Source organism: Podarcis cretensis (genome assembly GCF_951804945.1).
Source record: "Podarcis cretensis genome assembly, chromosome: 9".
Classification (NCBI taxonomy): Eukaryota; Metazoa; Chordata; class Lepidosauria; order Squamata; family Lacertidae; genus Podarcis; species Podarcis cretensis.
This window is the reverse complement of record NC_137178.1, coordinates 32,540,714-32,561,273: the sequence shown is the minus strand read 5'-3', so window position 1 is coordinate 32,561,273 and position 20,560 is coordinate 32,540,714. Positions and strand designations below refer to the sequence as shown.

Genomic DNA, 20,560 nt, shown 5'->3' with positions numbered 1-20,560 from the left:
CAACTCTGCTAAGACAAATCATCTGCATAGCACTAAGATAATGCAAACTAGGTCACAAAGTCCAACAGTCACCACGTTAAAAGGAAACTCATTATCAGGAAGTCAAAATACTGGAAGCTTGTGTAAAATAGTTAAATACTTGGATAAAATGATATTTCTCAATTCAGCACACATGTCTATTGTTGAGTATCATCACTCTGCCCATTATATGTTCCAAGTGTTCTGCATATATTGGCGTATACACATTTTCCCCAAAGACAGGTGAGGCGGAAAGAGACAGAGAGACACAGAGATTTTGACATTTTAAAAATGAGCAAGTCTCCATGAGCTGCCAGAGCATATCCGGTGTCCCAGGGAGCACGCCCAGCCACCAATATGCTACACTGCGTGGCGTAAGATTAGCTACAGAGTGCATAATGCAGAACAGTGTTGTAAAACCAGCTGCAGAGCACCCAGCTGTGTCCCAGGAGAGCTCCAGGCTGCTATCATTTCATTGACACTTCAAAGCCTGAGCCCTCTTGGAGGCTGCATAGTCTTCCCCACTGTAAATACAATGCTTCTACATTGCAAAATCAGACAGCACAACAGAGTTTCCAACATAGAGAGGCAATGCCTAGCTGCTGCTCCTGCTCAGTGCTGGTATTTCCATCTGCCGAGACTCTTTCTGGGCTCTGTTTGAGCAAGAGTGGGCACAGTTGCCAACAGCACAATTTGTTGGGAAACCATGCAGCTGGAGCAGAAAATGGAAGTGGTTAGAACAGTCTGAGCTGCCAGCCCATCATCATAAAACCTTATTTCAGACTTCCTTCTCAGCCTGCCAAGATCATGGAATCTCAGACAATCCACCCACCAGTCCCACGCAATGAAGTCACAGTCAGAAGGCAAACTCTGTGCAGAAAATTGCCTGCAAAACAAGCAATTCTGAACCACCACCCTCTCCCCTCCCAAAAAAAAACAGGGATCCAACATGGAATGTATGGCATTAAAGCACCAGAAATTACAGTTAGTATTCTACTTTATTACAGCTATAACTGCAGGTGCATTGTCTTCAGATTATATCAAGTACACTATTGTATCCAAAGCTGGAACAGTGTGGAAGGTGAAGAGTGATGCAGGAGAATTCACAAAAATCACCTCTCCACTTTCCTTCTGGATCAAAGAGCTTTCTGCAAGGGAAAGGACGGCACTGAATACAACCCAGTGGGTCTTACAAGGTATCTTCTGACATTATCATTGCTGGTAGATCTGCTGGTCAATTAGCTTTCTCTAATGCAGTGTATAGCAACAACACTATTCTTTATCTGATCATTCTGGCAAGAAAAGATAACCCCACCTTGCAACTAATCCATAAATGACACTTACCCAGAAAAAACCCTCTACTAAGTCTGCCTGCTAACATATAACTTTATTAGATGTTTGTGGCTCATTGATCACCTTAAAGGAAATGGAACCCACTCTTTTCCTATTTATAAAAACTTCCCTATGTGGTTGTCAGGATAAGATTCTGACTTGCTACAAGCAACCAGGAAAATGGGTCAACATTTTCAAGATCCTAGCAACAACAGAAAAGGTACACACTTCCTATTTTAATTTATCCCTATATACCTTCTTTTGTACTTATCCAACAGCTTGGTTTACATTTTCTTAGCCAGAATACGTTAACTATGAATAACAAAAGTGCATGCCAAGAGTTTGTGGCAAGACAGACAGGCAAAGCTTCCTGCTCTACAGCTAACCCAATATGCCAAAGATGGTCAACATCATATGTGCAATTCAATAAGAAAGTAATATTATAGTCACATCTATACGAATTAAAAACAGATATTTGTACTTGTTCCTTTAGGAACATAGGAAACTGATTTATACAGAGTCAGACCATTGGGCTAGATGGCTCTCCAGAATTTCAGGGTAGGCTCTTTTCCGGCTGCACCTGGAGATGCCAGGGATTGAACCAGCGACCTTCTGCATGCAAAGCAAATGCTCTAGCACTGAGCTACAGCTCTTCCCCTATGGCCTTTCCCTACCCACAGACAGATTCTGAAAGACAAGGTGATTTCACAATTAAGAACTTCTATTTTTAATGCATCATTGTTTAATGCTTTAAAAAAATCAAAGGAAGGTTGCATCTAATGTGGCACTTCCATCTGTGGGTAGTTTGAGAGACAATTGTGAGACTTCTCAGCAGGAAGAGGAGGTGGCAGGAATGTGATGTGAAAGTGTCTCCAAGGCAGGGCTTCTTTTCAGTTCCTGCACCTCTCAGGTGGGCACCATTGTCATTAAAAGAGAACAAGGGAGGGAGGTGTTCATGGTAAGTTCCAGCACCTCTTTTTCTAGAAAACAGCACTGCTCCAAGGTATGGGATCCCAGAGAAACCAGATGAAGAGAGAGATGGAGAAGCAGAGTCTGGCTCTCAGACAAAGGAAGATTTCCAGTGCAATTTAAAGGAAGGTAATTTTTGTTCATACTCACTGTAACTGACTGCTCTGGCACCACCTCATGTTGACCTCCCTACCTTCCACTCTACCATTCCCAATGGGCATAAGCAACCACTGCAAGCCACACACTGAGAGCTTGGGAAAAATATGAGGTACTGTCTCATATGCTGAAGGCATGGAAAGTGTGATACTTCGGCATATCTTATGTTCCCAAATCCCAGCACATATCCAGAGAAGTTCCATCTTCAGTTCTGTCAGAAATCAGGAAGGTAATTTTTGTGCTGGGGTTTATGAAGTTTTGAAACACAGGCCTAGCTTTCTTTCTCCCTCTGGAGCATCTCATGGGATTTTGCCATTATCCTATGCTAAAGCTCAATATTTAAGCATTAAGACATGTGTAAGCAAACTAAGGCCCGGGCCGGATCCAGCCCAATCGCCTTTTCAATCCGGCCCACGGACGGTCTGGGAAACAGCATGTTTTTACATGAGTAGAATGTGTCCTTTTATTTAATATGTATCTTTGGGTTATTTGTGGGGCCTGCCTTGTGTTTTTACATGAGTAGAATGTGTGCTTTTATTTAAAATGCATCTCTGGGCTATTTGTGGGGCATAGGAATTTGTTCATTTCCTCCCCAAAAAATATAGTCCGGCCCCCCACAAGGTCTGAGGGACAGTGGACCAGCCCCTGGCTGAAAAAGTTTGCTGACTCCTGCATTAAGACATGTTGTATGAAAATGAATGCCTTGAAGTTAACAGTTTCCAAACATCTTAAGGGTGAGGCATTCCACCAGATTACTTTTGGAAGCAGCTCACTCATTAACCACCACACTAGGAGGCAAGTGCTTAATTAACTCAACAAGAATACCTACCTGTTTTCACTTGTCAAATGCTGGAGGGCCCTAAATACAGGGCTGGTTCTATCTTTATAGGAGAGATTACACTATCACAGTCATTAACAAGTTCAAATCTTATACATCTTTGTACTCTTCAGACCAAACCCAGACCTATTCAACTTCAGCAACAGTATTGTGATGTGATGCGCTGTCAAACAAGAGGGGAGAGGGTCAGAGTACAGTGTTGATCCCCACCTTATCCTTGTTGATCCCCACTCCCCCCACCACCACATTTTCTCTTCACTGAACTGCAATGCCTCCTATGTGCTATTTATATTGTCTCACTGTAATTCTGATCTGTGGCCTACACACAGACTTCCACTGCAGTAACAAGAATATATTTCTAGTTTATTCAGTCGTTTTGTATAGAATTTCACTATGTTCTGAACTTGCTTCTTCTGTCTCCTCCAGTGTTCAGCCGCCCAGCCTCAGAATCAGCTCCAGAGGATTGGGCACACTTTGGAGTAGACTCTGAGAGCATGCAGTGGAGAAGGAGAGGGAAGTCCTACTGTACCAGCAGAATCCCACCAGCACAGTACCAGACACAACCTCTTAGCTTTGAACATTAAGTAAATTTAAAGCAACAAACCTTTATTCATCACCATGACCTCCTTGGAGGAAGCATCAGATACACATTTGATAAAAACAAAGGCAAAAGCAAAGTAGCTTCTTGGTGTTTTCTGACACCACCAAAAAATAGTTGGCTTTCTTCCCTTTTCTTTGCAAGCCTTTGCCCCAAGTTGACAGAATAAAAACTTGAATTCATGTAATTATATGGAAAATATTTATAAGTTAAAGGTTGTCTGGGATTGTTTTTCAACAGCAAGAGGCCAAGAATCAAAAATTCAGCACAGCTTGTAAACCCTCTTCACCAGGCCATAATAATAAAATGTTACATCAGTAGAAAACAAACAAATCTTCCCAATGCATTTCAATCAAACCCCCATAATACACTGAAGAGTTTTACTAGAGGAATCTTTTCCATATTGTAATTTGCCTTTTGAAAGATGTTTAACTTAGGCCTGCATCATATCGGAATAGAAAAATATTCTCAAATGTCAATACCTCTCTTCAGTGACTCAGTCTATGTTCCCCTATTTACAATTAGGTCATAAAACACTAATCAAAAGCCAAACTACATTACATTTTTCCCTTTCCGACTTCAACAGCCAGGTGGGCCCCAGAACACTTTGTGCTTAAATCGCACCTTCCATCCCAGGAGATGAGCATTCATTTATGCTAAGCCACATCTAATGCCTTTGAGAGCTACATAAATTATACAAATAGAGAATAAGTAATTTACTTGTTTGGAGGAGTAAAACGTTTTTCAAAATGCCACTGCTACCACTGATTCATCACAGATACAATTTTTCTCTTTTTAAACGGAAAAACCTCAGTCCCAAATGATCTAAACTCAGGAGACAGATTGGATGAAACTAATGTTAGCTGCACAGAGAGCTAAGAAAAAAACTTATTACTATGGGTAGGACCCATTTACACAACCAAATTAGCATGCTGAGCAATATAGAGGATTTGTTTTGTTTTGTTTTGTTTTGTTTGCTTAAAGAGCAGGACAACAGTCTGTAAATTTGCCCATGTTGTTGCCCTGACTATCAGCTCCTGCCATCACAGTAAGGTTACTAAGAATAGGAACATAAACTGGTAATGACTGGAAAGGCTGCATCTTCCAAAGTGTGGTATGATTTCAATGGTGAGAACAACCATTGGAACCCAAAGAAGCAAAGGATAACCCCCAATTGTACTCCCTATAGGCTCTTTCACACCTGTGGGATTAAGACTTTGTGTCTCACCTGTGAGAAAGTGGGTGCTTTGTGTTGGAAGGGACAAGACAGTCCTCTGTCATCAGATCAAAAGCAGAAACTCAAGGATCTATCCTTAAAGCACCCACGATAGCTCCTGGAACATTCCACCTGTTTGATACTCACTGCCATCACCAATCTTTTATCCTTATTGGCCACTAAACCCCTGACCCAAGCTGAGGCTTTCAGAATGCATTCACTGCCTGCTCCTTAAAGTTTTTAGAAACATGTGGAAATTAGCACTTGCGAAAGAACTTACAAGTGCAAGTTCTGTGGTGTCCAAGATTATGCCCTACATTACTGGGGAGTCCCACTGAATAGGCTCCTCCAGTTCTAACTGAATGCATACAACAGCACTGGTTATTTAAAACTGCAGTAAGGACAGATCTGGTAAGTTGGATCTACGGCATTTTGAACTTACTAGTGCAGCACTTTCAACCCGTGCCTAGTGATGTGAGGTGAGAATATTCTCCAGAATGAGAATATTCTCGAGAATATTTTCCACAAGCTGTAAATTCTAATGTAAAAACCAGTTTTACAACCCACATTTAAAAATTCTAGTAAATAATAAGTCAAGCTGTGATATTGCAAATGTAAGTAATGAATAATGTGTTTTTTTTAATCTAGTTACGTTACTGGACATTGTGTCGTTCATAATTGGCAGTTCTGAAATGTGAGCTACATAATTTTTTTATTTTTTTGTTTTAAAAATGCTATTCATTTAATTTGATGAACATTTAAATTTGTATGTATTTCAACTGTATGTAATAGCCTTTTTTCTATTTTGGTGTGACCTTATTCTTAGCAATTCTATACCCTTGGCCATACAGTGTGATATTTTTTTACAGAAAGTAGCTTTAATGCTTTATACACTTCAAGTACCTAGGTCTATACAATTATGTGTAACAGCATGTGAGGTGGCCTTGATTTAAACAGTTGACGTTTCTATATTTTTATTTAGTGCCAGTAACTGGTTTTTGCAGTGCCATTCAATGGTACAAGGTACCATTTACTAGAGATTGACATACTGAAATATATTATCATATAATGATAATATATTCAATGTTAAGGACTTCTTTTTTATATGTATGCACAAAGTTTTGCTTTAGTCACTAAACAGTTATTGTTAGAGCTATTAGAAGCACAAGATAGCCTGTTACTGAATTTATTTGTATCAAACCTCAACATGCCAATTGTATTTTTTGACTTGTCCTATAACATGCACATGTTCTAACGGAAAAATAAAATATGATTTAACTACTGAGTTTCCTTATACCAAATCTTAACAAGATCCTTACTGGTGCCATCACCAGTGAATATTCTCCTATTTTAAATGAAAATTCTCTAATATTCTCATTAATTGAGAATATTCTCGAGAATATTCTCCAAAAGATTATTCTCAAGAATTTAACATCACTACCCATGCCCATGTCACACAAGCAGGAGAAGGGCTCAAAGCAATCTGTAGCACTTTTCCTTTCTATGGAGAGCTATCTGAGGAGCTGATGCCTAGTGTCTTCCTTACATCTGCCCATCAAACTAGACTAGGGGTCAAGAAGGGATATATCCACTGTCTTGTCAGTTTTATTTTCTGCATATTCTCTCTCGTTCCACACATATTTTCTTTTGAACAGTGAGGGAAGATCATGAGGGAGAACATGTTGTTTCTTTGGAGGTGATAAACACAGTATGTGAGGAAGGCCCTCCCAGCTGTCACCTTTGATCCGTACCCTGTCATTCTAGAGGGATTTGCCACCTACTTCACCAGGTCATTATCCTGTTCCTGATGGGAGAAATACGCACCTAAAAAATATTGACAGAACTGGGCAGTCAGTGATGCAGTCATGTGACTACTTCACCACAGGCCAAACAGAATTCACATTTATTACATTGCTGCAAAGTTACCAAAGAGGCTTGAACACTTATTTAATGAAGCACTCATATGATCACTTCCAGAACACCAGATTCTTATCGTGCCATCTTGAAGGTGTGAAGAGGTCTGCAATCCATGTAAAGCTTCCTAAATCTATACATGTCTGGCTAGTTTTATTGCAGGTAATCAGACTTTGCACCAGCTCTAGAACATTTCTTGGGCAGAAAGGAAAATGAGTCTCTAAGGATAGATTCAGGCAACTCATTTCTCTGGGTGATAAGCTCACCCCAGGCAAAACATACAACAACTGATATTTCCCACACATTCTTACAAAGACTTCTCCCAGGGAGGGTCAGTGTTTAAACAGAAGCTTAAACATAAGTTTAAACATAAGCTTCAAATTATTACAAAAGCATGCAATAGTTAAACCCAAAACCTACAGTCATGAAAAGCTACCTTAAGTTGTCAAACATGACTATAATGTTTACACACAAAGTACATTTTTAAAGTTGAAAAAGTGGACTTCCAAATAATATGTGTTAAAGAGATATGTGTTTTTTCAAGACCACAGCTGCTGAACAGAGATAAAAAGAAGCAAGCCCCTACTCACAGGCTTCCAATTTGCACTTGTTTTGCAAACATGGCAATGCAAATGTTCAAAATAATATATTACTTTTTATATCTCATTTGTTGGCAAACAGCAGCATTTCAGTTTGAACACAGTGTGGGAGTGGGCCTGAGTCTCCAAATAATAAAAAACTGCAAGGGAATTTTGTATTCCAAAATTGTCTCCCTTCCCCACTACTTGGAAAAAGCTACTGTATCCTTTGTATCATGGTCTCATCACTGTCTACTTTATGAACTATTCACAAAAGCTCTCACAAACCACTATTTAGGAAGCAGTTGCTTAAATTACCCTTTGTACTGCATGTTAATACTCCACAGGAGTGGGTATCAAAAAACAACATGCACAATAGGTCAACTTTTCCTAGGTGTTAACTTAAGGGGCCTGCTTACACATAAGCAGTGTATAGAAAAACAGGAGTATTATGAACCCCATTCATGATATGCATAAGAAAATGGTGACATAAGCTTGACAAGCAGCCTCAAATCAAACTTTGATCCCCTTATTACAACCTGAAGACTTGACAACATTTGCAACTGATGTGGCAAATATTTACTTTAACCAAAAAATACTTTAATTTGTTTGGGTTTGGGGGTAGAAATGTATTACTGCATGCTGTGTAATCAGCTGTAAAGCCTTGGGATGCCTTACTGCGGTTCACCTATTGAAATCTGTTTGATTTTAGCAAAGCTTTTTCATATTAGCTCTCTACCCAACTGATATGCAAATCACCCTTGTTATTTAAAGTGTCATATGCAAAGTTGTGTGTGTGTGTTTAAATAAACTCATAAACCTAGTGTGATACAAGCACAACAAAAAGGAGCACTTACTGCCATTGTCATCAGAATCCTCACTGCTGCTGGGAAGTCGACCTCGTTTCATGATCTTCCCGGGTAACAGCAGGCAGCCTGTGAAGAAATGCAACAGAAACCAGAAGTTATCAAGTTCTGAATCAAAGAGCTCACAAATGAAAGCAAATGCCATTAAGTAGCATAAATAAAAGCAGCAAACATCCTGAAGATGTTCAGTTTAGAATGCATCCCATGGGACAGCCAAAAAGAATATCTAAGTTGATTGACAGGGGCCGTCCCTACAATTAGACAGAGCGCAGCAGCTGCCCTAAGCAACATGCTGGGGAGTGGTAGCAAAACCTTGGAGGACAGAGATGGGTGGCTTATGTGGCTTGCCCTGTACCGCCACCTAAGCTAGCCTCCTGCCTTCAGGTACAGTTGAAGACAATGTCCAATCACCAGTTTTGAAAAATAAAACTGCTAGCCCAGCTGACTTCTGGGCATGGACTAGGAATGGGGCACCATACTGTCCTTTGCCTCAGGAAGCAGAATGTCCTGGGCCACCATTGTTGATGGAATCCTCAAGCCAAGCTCACCCCAAGAAGATGTAAGATCTTTTTTATGGCTTTGATATTAGCAAATTTAAAGCAACTGCAACAGAGCATATACTTTGTCCCTATTTAGCCAATATTTATATTGTACAGCACATTTATGAAAAGGTTTTACAGTCGTAGGAGGCATCAAAACAGCAAGACTAATTACAAAGGTCACTGCATCCCTCAACTGAGCAAGCAGTATGCATAGAAATGTTCCCACACTAGCCAATCACTAAGCTCCTATGACAACACAGAAACAGAGACTGTAACTGAACAGTATACCAAACAGAGATTGGATTCACAATGAGCTAACATTTCCTGAGTGGGGATGTGCATGTGAAGATGTGTTGTGGGAGGCTAATTCATAATGCATTAAGACCATAGATACATAAGTTGAGCAAATTATCAACACTACGTTCATGCTGGCCACAATCCTAATCCATGTTGAGCCTTTCACATAATTTAGTCCCATGTGGCTCCCCATGGCAAGAAGTAATTTCATGGCAGAAAGAACAATGCAAGAATCTACCCCACTGAGACACAGAAAAGAGGATATCAAAACTTCTCTCAGTAATGGTACTGCTGCTGTGCGATCTGCTCCCAAATCCTTAGGTTGTTCTGATTTGCAATTCAGGATTTGTTAAAAAGTCAAAGCAGCAAGGCAAGTGGAGAAGTCATCTACACATTTATTCTTTCTTATGGCTGCACTTGCTGTATTTATTCTGACAGCTATCAGGAATTCCCAGTTTCTATCCTTCACTGAAATAGCCATCAGTGATAAAGATAGGGATTTGTAAAGCCAAAGCATGGGTAATTTAAATATATATATATATATAACTTAAGAAAACATTTGGTCTCTGTTTCTCACTTCCACATTTAGGAGGACACTGCTTAAGGATCTTTTCAGCACATGTGGTAGCAACATCCTATCCATGAACAACACTTTAAGCATTCAGAAGGAGTCAGAATATAGACAAATTTTATAAATGTTTATTTGGTTACCAATGAGTTTGGCAAGAGTACTTACATAGCCTCTCCCTGATAATGACTGAAAACATCAGCACCTGTGTTGGCTTAGCAGCCTGGCCTTATAAACGTTCCAAAACATGTCTAGATCATGACTAACCATTTTCTTAAAAATAATTGAAAAGCTAATAGAACCAGACTGTGGCTAGTCTCATCCTGGACATGTGCTGGAACATTCATGAAGCTGGTTAAAATGACAAAAACCTACTAAATCTGTCCAATGTGTGCTGACATCAGCACACTTAAATGACTACATGAATAAGCCCCGAGAAGTGAAAAACTCTTTATCCTAATAGGTCCCTTCAGCAGAGATGATGCTCCAAAGCATTACATTATGCAATAAATGCAGACTCTCAGTTACAACATAAAAATAGCCAGTGAGTATCCAAGTGCTAAAAGGCCAGGAAAGGGGGGTGACGGGGAGCTAAAAAAGCAGAAACAACGTGACACAACAAGTGAAGCAAAGCATGTTCAGCGTGAATTAAAGTGACAAGTACTCTAGGACATGCATCAAATCTCATGAGGCTTAGTTTGCCATGTTTCAGTTCCAATGACAATGTGGGCTGGCCAAGCCATTAGCAGCAAAATCCCAAGGCACGCCTTCCAGGTGCAGTTTCAGGAATCAGCTGCCAAGCTGATTTGCTTCTAGTTTGGTGCTCAGACACTGAACTGATTAGATGTCATACGAACAGCAACTTCTAATAAGCTGCTCCACTGGCATTTACAACACGGACATCTAGCCAAGTGAAATGTAGAAAGTATGTCTAATTGTAATGGATGTTTAAAAAGAGCAATATGCTTAGATTACAAACCCTTAACAGAGAAGCTGGACTCATAAGACAGAAACCACACTAGAACCCATGGGCCATTTCCCATGGAGTAAACATCACTATAAGCAATCATAGTCCCATTATCTTTAACTCTTAGTTACACTTGTGCTTGCTGCTATGTAACTCCAGGTAAATAGAAATCCCTATTATCAGAAAGTCTGGATATTCAAATATTTGGATGCTGCACAAGCTATAGAGGCAGATAAGGTTAAATTATACAAACTGAATAAAGACCTCACTAAAGACAGCTAATCAGAGGTAGAACTGAGTAGATTTTGTCCAAAGTATGCTAGCCATTTCAGTCTCTTGGAATTGAAATAATGTGTCTCAATGCTATGGACCTAAAGCGTGAAAAAAAAAAAAAAAAAAGAAATCTACAACCCTTGTTTAACTCATCCACAGATGGTTAAGCACAGGATGCAACCAACGACAAAGGCAGACAAAACATTGCAAGCTGTATCAAAAATTTAGGGAGTAGCTATGTCCCACTTCTGGGAAAGACTGAAGCATAACATTCTACTGATGAACAGCTCCATTTTCAAAAGGATTGTTAAGCCCTTTCAACCAGGTGGTACAAAAAACAAATACTGCAGCTAGCATTCACAGAACAGCCAGCTACTGTACATATCTGACCTCCAGCTGTTTTGTAAATATCTAAATTCCAGTAAAAAGTTCTCACACACAACGTATTAGTAAGTTGCCAACCTTCACAAAGATAATTTACATATGATTATATTAAACGAATAACCTAAACATCACCTCTCAACTTGCAATATTCAAGGCCCATTGCTCGGTGGCAGAGCACACTCCCTACAAGGAAAAGGTCCCAGCTAGGGCTGAGAATGACTTCTCGCTGCCAGTCGCCAAAGACACTGGACAGTACAGAGCTAGAGAGACCAATAGCCTGACTCAATGCAGGGCAGCTTCTTAAGTGCAGGCCTAATAACTACTGTCTCATGGAAGGGCCGTAGCTCATGGATACTGTACCTGCTTTGCATGCAGAAGGTCCCAGGTTCAACCACTGGCATCTCCAGGTTGGGCTATGAGGATCTCCTGCCTGCAACCTTAGAAAGCCTCTGCCAATCAGCCCAGCCCACACTGAGCTAGATGGACCAATGGTCTGATTCAGTATAAGCCAGTTTCCTATAGTAGCCACTAAGATTTCAGTTTCAACCAAGTGAAGCACTGCATTACTCCAAAAGTCTGTAATGCCCTTGTCTGAGATATCATATCTACAGGATGACTTCTGCTTAAGTCAGATGCGTAGAAAGGCATTGGCCGGACATGCATTCTAGCCATTGATGACAGAATTTCTTAATATAAATTGCTCTGCTTTGAGCTGGTTTGTCTTAACATAAAAAAGTTTTTGTTTGTTTGTTTGTTTCAGACATGTTAAATTCTAATGACAAGAACAAGCAAATGAATGTCACCCACAGAGAAGGTGGGGATGAATAAACCACTGAATACTAGTCACCAATGTTCTTTTTTAAAAAAAACTCTCTTCCTATGGAAAGTTAGCATGTCAAGTAGGTTAAAGTCTAGAGTACTCCTTGGTTTATTTGTTGTACACGCAGAGATTTTTAAGTTGGAAAATATTTGTTGGGTAGCCAGCAGTCTGAAGTGGTGCAATACAAGGAAGATTTCTGAATGGGTAATTCAGCTCCCACTGAGCATTTTGAAGATGTTAAATTTTGCATTAGTGCCAAGTTACTGAACTAAGTGCAAAGTGCTAGTTTTGGTGTATAAAGCCCTCTACAACAGCCAGATACTTTAAAGACTGTCTTATCCTTTATATATGCACTCGATCACTGCACTCTACAGGTGAGGGCTGATTGCTGATACCATTTTATCAGGAGGCTCATTCCGTTCCACACAATATAGGAAGAGGCTTTAGTGTTGTGGCACCTACCCTTTGGAATTTCCTCCCATTAAATATGAGACAGACACAAACTCTACTATCCCTTTAACACCTTCTCTTCCTCTTCCAACAAGCCTTTTAAGTAGATATCTTTCCAAATCAGTATCTGCGTTGGAATAGTTTTTAGATGTCTTATGATAGGTCTATTAAATGGAAGAAGGATGGGATGCAAATGTAAGAAATAAATAAAGTATTATTAAATAACTAATAGTGTGCACTGTAAGAATTTGGGAAGCTTTTGCTGAACCAGCAATCATGTATGATGAGACCACCAAACTTGGGTTTAGATAGACCAGCTGAGTAAAAGATCAAACAATTCAACAACAATAGTCCAAAATTGTTGCAGGAGTCTGCTATTAAAATTCTCTAGGCTCCTATTAATAGATTTCCCCATTAGATAAGGAGTATTAAGAAAAAAAAGGTTTTAACATTTTCTCTGGAGAGTTCCACCTGCTTCCAAGATTGCCAAACATGATGAATAAATGGAAGTGTTTCTTATTTTTTAGAAACAAGTAATTGCAAGCTCAAGAACAAGCTACCTAAACATTTTATCTTTATCACTTAAAAGAGTCAGCATGGATTTTGCAAAGCAAAACTAGAACTCAGAAATAAGGTAGGTAAGAATGAGACAGTCTATGCTGTGTATTTTAACTTTCAAAAAATTGCTGACACCTTAGCACGGAAAAATAGTTGAAATCCCTAGCTCTGGAATCAAGTTTCAGTTACCCCTGCATATGGGCATTTTCCAACTGTGTCTCGCATTAATTTCTAAAGAGTCATGGTGGAAAAGGAAATGTCTTTTTTGTAACTCACTGTTTTTTAAAAAATAAGAAGCATGCCCAATTTTCAAAGTGGAGATGAACAGAAGCTTATCCCAGAGACATGTTTGTCTGAAAGGAGTTGTGCCTGAAATCATTAGTGATTTAGGAAATGCTATGATTAATGATGTTGCAACATTTGCAAACTATACGTTACTTAGAAGAGGCAGAGAAGAATGATAAGGCTTGTACAACACAGAGGGACTATTTAGCTCAGTGACAGAGCACATGTTTTGCACACAGATAATCCTTCATATGTTCAATCCCTAGCATCGCCTATTAAAGCTGGGACGAAGAACCAGTGGCTGCACTGCATATGTTGCTGTACTACAACTTCTATCAGCCCTCACCACTGGTCATGCTGGCTGAAGCTGGCAAGAGTTGTAGTCCAACAAAACCTGAGGATCTCTGATAGCAATGCTGGAGAAAATCACTGCATAAAATTGTAGGTGAGCTGCTGCCAATCAGAGTAGACAATACAGATGCAATGGACAAACAGTATGATCTGTGTAAGGCAGCAGCCTACATTTCTACAAAACAGCAAATGATTAGCACAAAAAAACTCACACAGGGAAACACTCTAATCAGCCTAAGGAGAGGAGCATTTGCCTTTTCCAACTTGAATATTTCCATATCACATCCATCCAGCGTTTTCACTCCCTCCCGCCCTTCCCTGCTCAGTTAGCCTGCCCTCCACAGATAAATAAAACCAGTGCATAGTTGATTATTTTTTGGTTGCTATATTCCAAAGCTCTCTTCAACTGGCTTTAAAAAAACACACACAAAAAACCCGTTATACAAGCCAACAAGTTTAGGGACAGTAACATGCAACTTATTAGCTCAACCCACATTTTGATTCCCACCCCACCCCCCCCGGTCAGTATTGGGAGCATTAACATTACATATTTCTATCCCTTTGTTTCTATTTAACTTCCCTTGAAAATGACAACTTGCTATGGGTTATTACCTAGCTTCTGAGTTGGTCTGGATGATCATATCTCAGCTTAAGAAGTATTTTCCCTGTGCACACCACCTTTACAGAAGCCATGGTTAAACCAGGAAGCCTCTAGTTCAAATACAAATTAAGAAACCATGGTTGCCAACTTTGGAACAAGCCAGCCTTTGAAAACATCTTCATCCACAGGTTAATATCCTGGTTTGTTCCAAAGTTGTTTTTCCTGGTATGGGTGACACGAGAACCTGTTTTAATTGATAAGACTTCCTTGTTTGGTTACTCATGCTGCGAAGGGCTTGAGATATGATCATCTGAACACAGGCACACTTTAGCAGATTTTAGGAGGAAAGTAGGGAAAAGCAACCCTAACAACTTCAGTGTAAAAAGACAGTTGAGAAAGTGAATTAAATTACTGTGTTACTATGGAGTTACAATGCTGTATCTATATAAACAATAACATCAACATAGATTCAACAACACACCATGTTCATATTGTAAGATTTAGTTAATCTTGCAGTAACATTTTAGACATTCTCTCATTCTCTCATTTTATAGAGGGTTACCTATTTTCCACTAAACAGAAATGTAGGTATTGCTGTGTAAAATTAAACACAACAAAATAAGATATATTCCATTTTTCACTTTCTAGGTATATCAATATTCAGGAAGTCTTGATATATATTTGCAAAGCTTGATATAGGTTGAACAGCAGCATGTGGAGAAAATGTAGTTTCAAAGTGGCTACAATTATTATTTTAATGGCTGAAGAGAAACAGATTTTTATATGGACATTAAATGTGCATCCCCAGGTCAAAGCTTTTATAACCTGTTTTTCCTTCCAGAGTACTTTTAATGACTTCCATAAACCCCTGGGTAAACAGGATTTATAATTCCAGCTCTGACAGATCATTAACTATAACAGTGTTAACGGGTGCAACTATAATAAACTGCACAGAACCACTACAGAGACAGCACAGGGAGAATGCAAATGTACACCCTAAAGACAGACTGAACAATTAGTTTTCTCCAAAATAGCCCATGAACTGATATGATACTGGCTGCATCAAGACCTAATTAGAACATCTATGCTAGAGAGCATTTCAAATATTATTTTGCATATGTGTTAAGAAGTGTGCCATCTAGTCTTGGGCTACATTTATGGTAAATGAAACTCCTAAAGTCAGAGTAATTGATACACATGTGTCTTTCAGTTACGCACAACTGACTTCAGTAGATTTTTCTGCTAACTTGCACCAATGCAGAATATTGTTTTGTTAAAAATTAGTTCAGCGTTATATCTGTATAGCTTCTGAAGGCACCATGAAGGGGCCAACCAACCTATTTTGGTTTTAGTAGCGCTCATGTATTCTGGCAGTGATAAAGTGGACAATGCACATCTAGTTTAATCTACCTCTCACCCATCAGATTTATTTAGCAACTTAAGTGTGGAGGAAGATGTTACCAGAATCCATTTCAAAAGGTTCAACCTGTACAAGCTACTGGAGACAGAGAGTGATCGCTTTCAAAAGCTGCATCTTAGCTATGCTGTGGGAAACAGTTCAATATATTATTACAGTAACAGGCCACCTATTGCAGTGTCCATTTATAAACACTTAACCAAATGGATGTGCAATGCAATTCTATGTATGTTTATTGAGAAATAAGCCCCAGAGATCAATGGAGTTTACTCCCACAAAGAGCATTAACAGGACCAAAGTCTTAAGTGGGTAGGACTCTGGCCTAGATCGCAGCCATGGTCTCTATTTACGACAGTCACTGACAAATATTATTCATTCAAAGTTGTATTTATCATTATGTATCAAGATGATGTCTTTTAGTATCTTGACAAACAGATTCAAAAATTGTACAGATAACCTGCCATTTAGGGATTACATACTGTATTAAAGATTAGCAGTGGTGGTAAAAGATTTAAACACACAGGTCACAAACTCAAGAGCAAACTGTTGCATTCAACAACAATCTGTAATAACCTACACCTGTGATCTCAAAACACAGGCAAGAACCCTCACTACATCTATAAGCATGCTCTGAAAGGGGAAGCAAGAGCCACCCTTAAACCACCTTGCTTTGAGTGATGTGAAGACTGTCAATCATGACAGACTATGCATCCTATGATTCATATGGCATATTTTTACTTTGTTCTGCATATCAATTTTAGCAGAAATACAACTTGGTGCATCTGACCTCCCAGAACAACTTGTTGTTGTTCTGCCATGAAACTTGCATAAAATCCTGAGCAGCCAACTTTGTACACTTGGTTTATCGCAAAGATTCACCTCAAGCACAGATTTGGACAGAAAGGACCCCATGGGGGGAGAGAAAGGGGCTTAAACTTTCAGCTTGTGCTTTTAAGCTTCTTTTTCCTCATGACAGGTATCCCAACGAAGGCTTGATTTTAGTATCTCCCCCTCTCTCTCGCGCGCACACACGATTATTTCCATCCCAATCTTCCAAGCGCCGCCGTTTTCAGTTTGAGGGCAACAGCTGCTCCGAAGGTACAGCCGCGTCTCCTGAACCCGCCCACTCGCTTCCCCAACCCGTTCAAGGCAGCAGTTCTTTGCCGGCCGCCTTCGCAATCCACCCGGCGAAGGAGGGGCCGCCGGCTCCCGATGGTAGCGGGTGCCACCGCGGACGGCGAGGCGGGGGCAGAAATACCGGGACGGCGCTCGGAAAGGTGAGACGCGGGGGCACCGGCGGCACCTTCCTGCGCACCAGCCACATCCCCACCGCTCGTCTCTCCACTTGCAACTGACCGGCCCTCCTCGTCGCATCCTCCAGCCTGGCTCCTTCCGCTCCGCCCTCTCTTCCCGGCTGCACCAATCCGCTCAACCCCGGCTGCAAATCAAACTTGGTGCTCCCGGCGCAGCTCTCTCGCTCTCCCTCCCAAATCCACCTCTCGTCGCGCTCAAAGCGGCCACGCAACCCTCCCGGTTGCCTGATTTCCCTCCCCCCTGATCTCCATGTTGTAATGTCTGGGGAAGGAGGGAGGGGAGGTTGAGTGAATCGAGCAGAGAGCCGCCTTGGAGGAGCTGCCTGCCTGCCTGCCTGCCTCCCCCCTCCCTCTCTCCTCCCACTCCTCGACAGTTCTGGAAACTGTATCACCTCTTGTCACAGGAAACCATCCAGCAGGCGGTTGCAAACAAACAAACGCCCTCTGGCCCCCACCCGCCGGAGAGAAGGGGAGGGAAAGACACAATACCAATCCCCACCACAAAGGGTGCACTGGAGGAAAGGGCGGGGGGGGGTCCGAGGTGAAAACCCTCCTACGATTTGAGCAGCTTGCAAAGATTGAAGATGGGAAGTAACACCCCCCCCCCGCCGCCGCAAAAAAATATAACAAGCCTAAGGAGATGGGCGAGCAGAAGAGCACTGTGGCGGCTTTGTCTAATTTCAGCAAGGGGGCACGATCGCCTCAGCTGCATTCCCTCCCTCCCTCCTGCTGGAGGTTGGGAACGGAAGACGGGCCGTTAGGTGGCAATGATGCGGTTATTTGAAAACACCACCACCTACACCCATTTTATTTGCTTTGACGCGGAGAGACAACGGCTCTCCACATCCCCGGAGCCGATCCATACTTCCGCCGGTGTAGGCACCATGTACGCTTCACACACTCCTTGCATTTTCCTGTTAGTCTTAAAGGCGTTGTTCAATAACGCACATTTAACCTATCTGGCGGGTTAGCGGCTAAGCTCCCGTATTTCCCGAGCACACTTTGTGACGTTTCTCGAATGCATTCTTACATAACTACCGAGCCTGCTACCAGGTTTTGTCTGGAGCGGAGGGAGAGATTAAGGCGCCAACGCGCACTCGAGGCGGCTTCTGAGAAGCCCAACGGTCCCCGAGCCTCATGAGCTTGCTCCATTTCTGTGCCACTATTGATGCAGAGGGGAATTGAGGGCAGTCTGACCCCTCGACTGCAGAGTGTTTTGAAAAGTTCGCACCCACCACCTGCGAGCGTTTGCGGCTGCACAGCAACCGTCCATGTATTTAAGCTCCCCGCTGCAAAGGGGGAGGATTGGGTGAGATGGCACTAAAAGAATGGGTAAATTGAGGCTTTTGCTGACGCCGTGCACCTGCCTGCCCGCCTGGGCTCCTCCGTCTCCACGCACAGCCCATCAAGAAAGGCCCGCCTCCTTAAGGGGGAGCAGGCGCATGTAGCAAATGAGGCTGTTCTACGAGGATTCGAATCCCAGGGCAACCTTCCACATTCCATCCTTTCCCCGCATTAATCATCCACGCCAGCAGCAGCAGCGTTGAGCACCGAGAGAATCTGCTGCCACCCAGCAGAACAGCAGTCTAACAACAAGCCCCGCCACTACTGCACACACCACACACCCCTTGTTTCCCTGATATCCATAAGCTCACACTTCCTAACACGTGCACTTTTGGGGTCTTACAACTTGCTCCCGCGATCGTAGATAAAAGACAGCACGCTTCGGATTGTTGTTTTAACCAATAAAATAAAATAAAAAAACATGGATCGAGGTGCTTCCCCCACCGCAAAAAAATAAAAATAAAATGCTCATCTTCAGGTCTACACAATGCCCCTGCTGCACCAAGTTCAGCATCAATCCTGCAAAATTAAGCTTTATGTCCACCCAACCGTTATAAGCTTTCCGTGGAAAGGAAAACCACAATCCGATCTGTGGAGGGAGGGTGCATTTATTTGGTAAACTGTGTTTTTGCCCTCTGTACACTCCCTGCCCTTGAATTAATGCAATGGATATTTTGAACATGTGGGTGACACGGCGACAGATCCTGATTCCCTGGCTACCCCTCCCCCCCCCCTTCCGAGAGATCTATCTAAAAAGGACCTGCGCTCTGCCGCTGCCATCTGTCTCCCAAGTTCTTACAATGCTTTTCACTTTCCGAGTAGGGCTGATCTATCAGCCAGCATGGATGCGCTTTAGGTAGCCTGCCTTCCACCTCACCGACAAAGGAAACTAAACCAAAAGTCTATGGATGCACGAAGAAACAACACTTAAGACACGAAGGCGGGTGGGAACCCCAACAACTCCACAACCGGGTTCATTCACCTTTAAAAAGCTCCCGGTTTAGCGAAAAGCAAAGTCTGCAGCGACATAAAAAAAAAATGCAGCCAGCCCTTAACTCCCCCCCCCCCCCCGCCGCGCGCGCAACCCTTTCGGATCTGCTCTCAAAAGCTCCCAAAATAATCGCCGATTTCCCCTCCTCCTCTCGCCCCCACCCGGTTCCTCCCCAGCAATGTACAAGTTGCTTATGGGATAGTGAAGCTGCAACTCAACTGCCTCCCCTTTTTGCTCCCTATCAAGAAGCAAATCTTTTGGCGCCATATTAATGACGTACTATATTATTTCCACCAGGCAGCGACCTTCGGCATTAAATTGCTCTCTAGCTGCTTCTGGAGAACTCCAAAGCTAAGCAACCAAAAAAGAAAAAAGAAACCCCACCACACATCAAATATGGCTGTGCAAGGCGGCTCGTTCTGCGGCGACGGGCGGAGAGAAGGCGAGCGTAAGGCGCTGCCTGGGCACAGTTACCTGCTGCTGTTGCTGCTGCGATGGTTGCCAGTGAGGTTGGAGTTGCTCTGCACGGAGGGGTCTGTGCTGCCTCATGAGTTCAGACAAGCACTGGAGAGTGGGAGCAGATTGTGGCTCCCTTCAGACACACACGCACACACATATACAGGGAGAGAGAGAGAGAGAGAGACTCTCGCTCTGACTGACGTTTTTACTTGTTATGGAGGAAGGACTCTGTGAATCAAACTCATTTCTGGGTCACTGCTGCCACAGGGGGGAGCTACTTTAATCCCCTGCCAAAACTAGGGGAAAATAGGGGGGGGGGGAGAGAAGAGAGAAACAGGGTGGGGAGGAGGAGGCAAGGAAAGAGAACGAGAGACACTACCGCACTTGGAAACTGTCTGCTTTAACTCCTTGCAGCCCTGAAAGAGCTGAAGATGTCATGCTCCATTTACACTATG

At 42.1% G+C, this 20,560-nt stretch overlaps 1 protein-coding gene across 10 annotated transcripts in view; it reads right to left on the bottom strand.

Moving 5' to 3' along the window:
• The window catches only part of JADE1 (jade family PHD finger 1), a 167,601-nt gene that overhangs the window by 39,058 nt on the left and 107,983 nt on the right, over positions 1-20,560 (bottom strand). For 5 of the 10 annotated variants that reach the window (XM_079989434.1, XM_079989433.1, XM_079989430.1 and 2 more), the window contains one exon: positions 8,477-8,554. In XM_079989434.1, coding sequence (XP_079845560.1) covers positions 8,477-8,528 — 52 coding nt within the window. In that variant the 5' untranslated portion in view covers positions 8,529-8,554. Of the gene's footprint in view, positions 1-8,476; positions 8,555-11,876; positions 12,103-16,877; positions 17,125-17,256; positions 17,282-17,354; positions 17,573-20,120; positions 20,369-20,560 lie in introns of those variants that run through there. The other 5 variants (XM_079989432.1, XM_079989439.1, XM_079989438.1 and 2 more) reach the window with 5 other exon arrangements.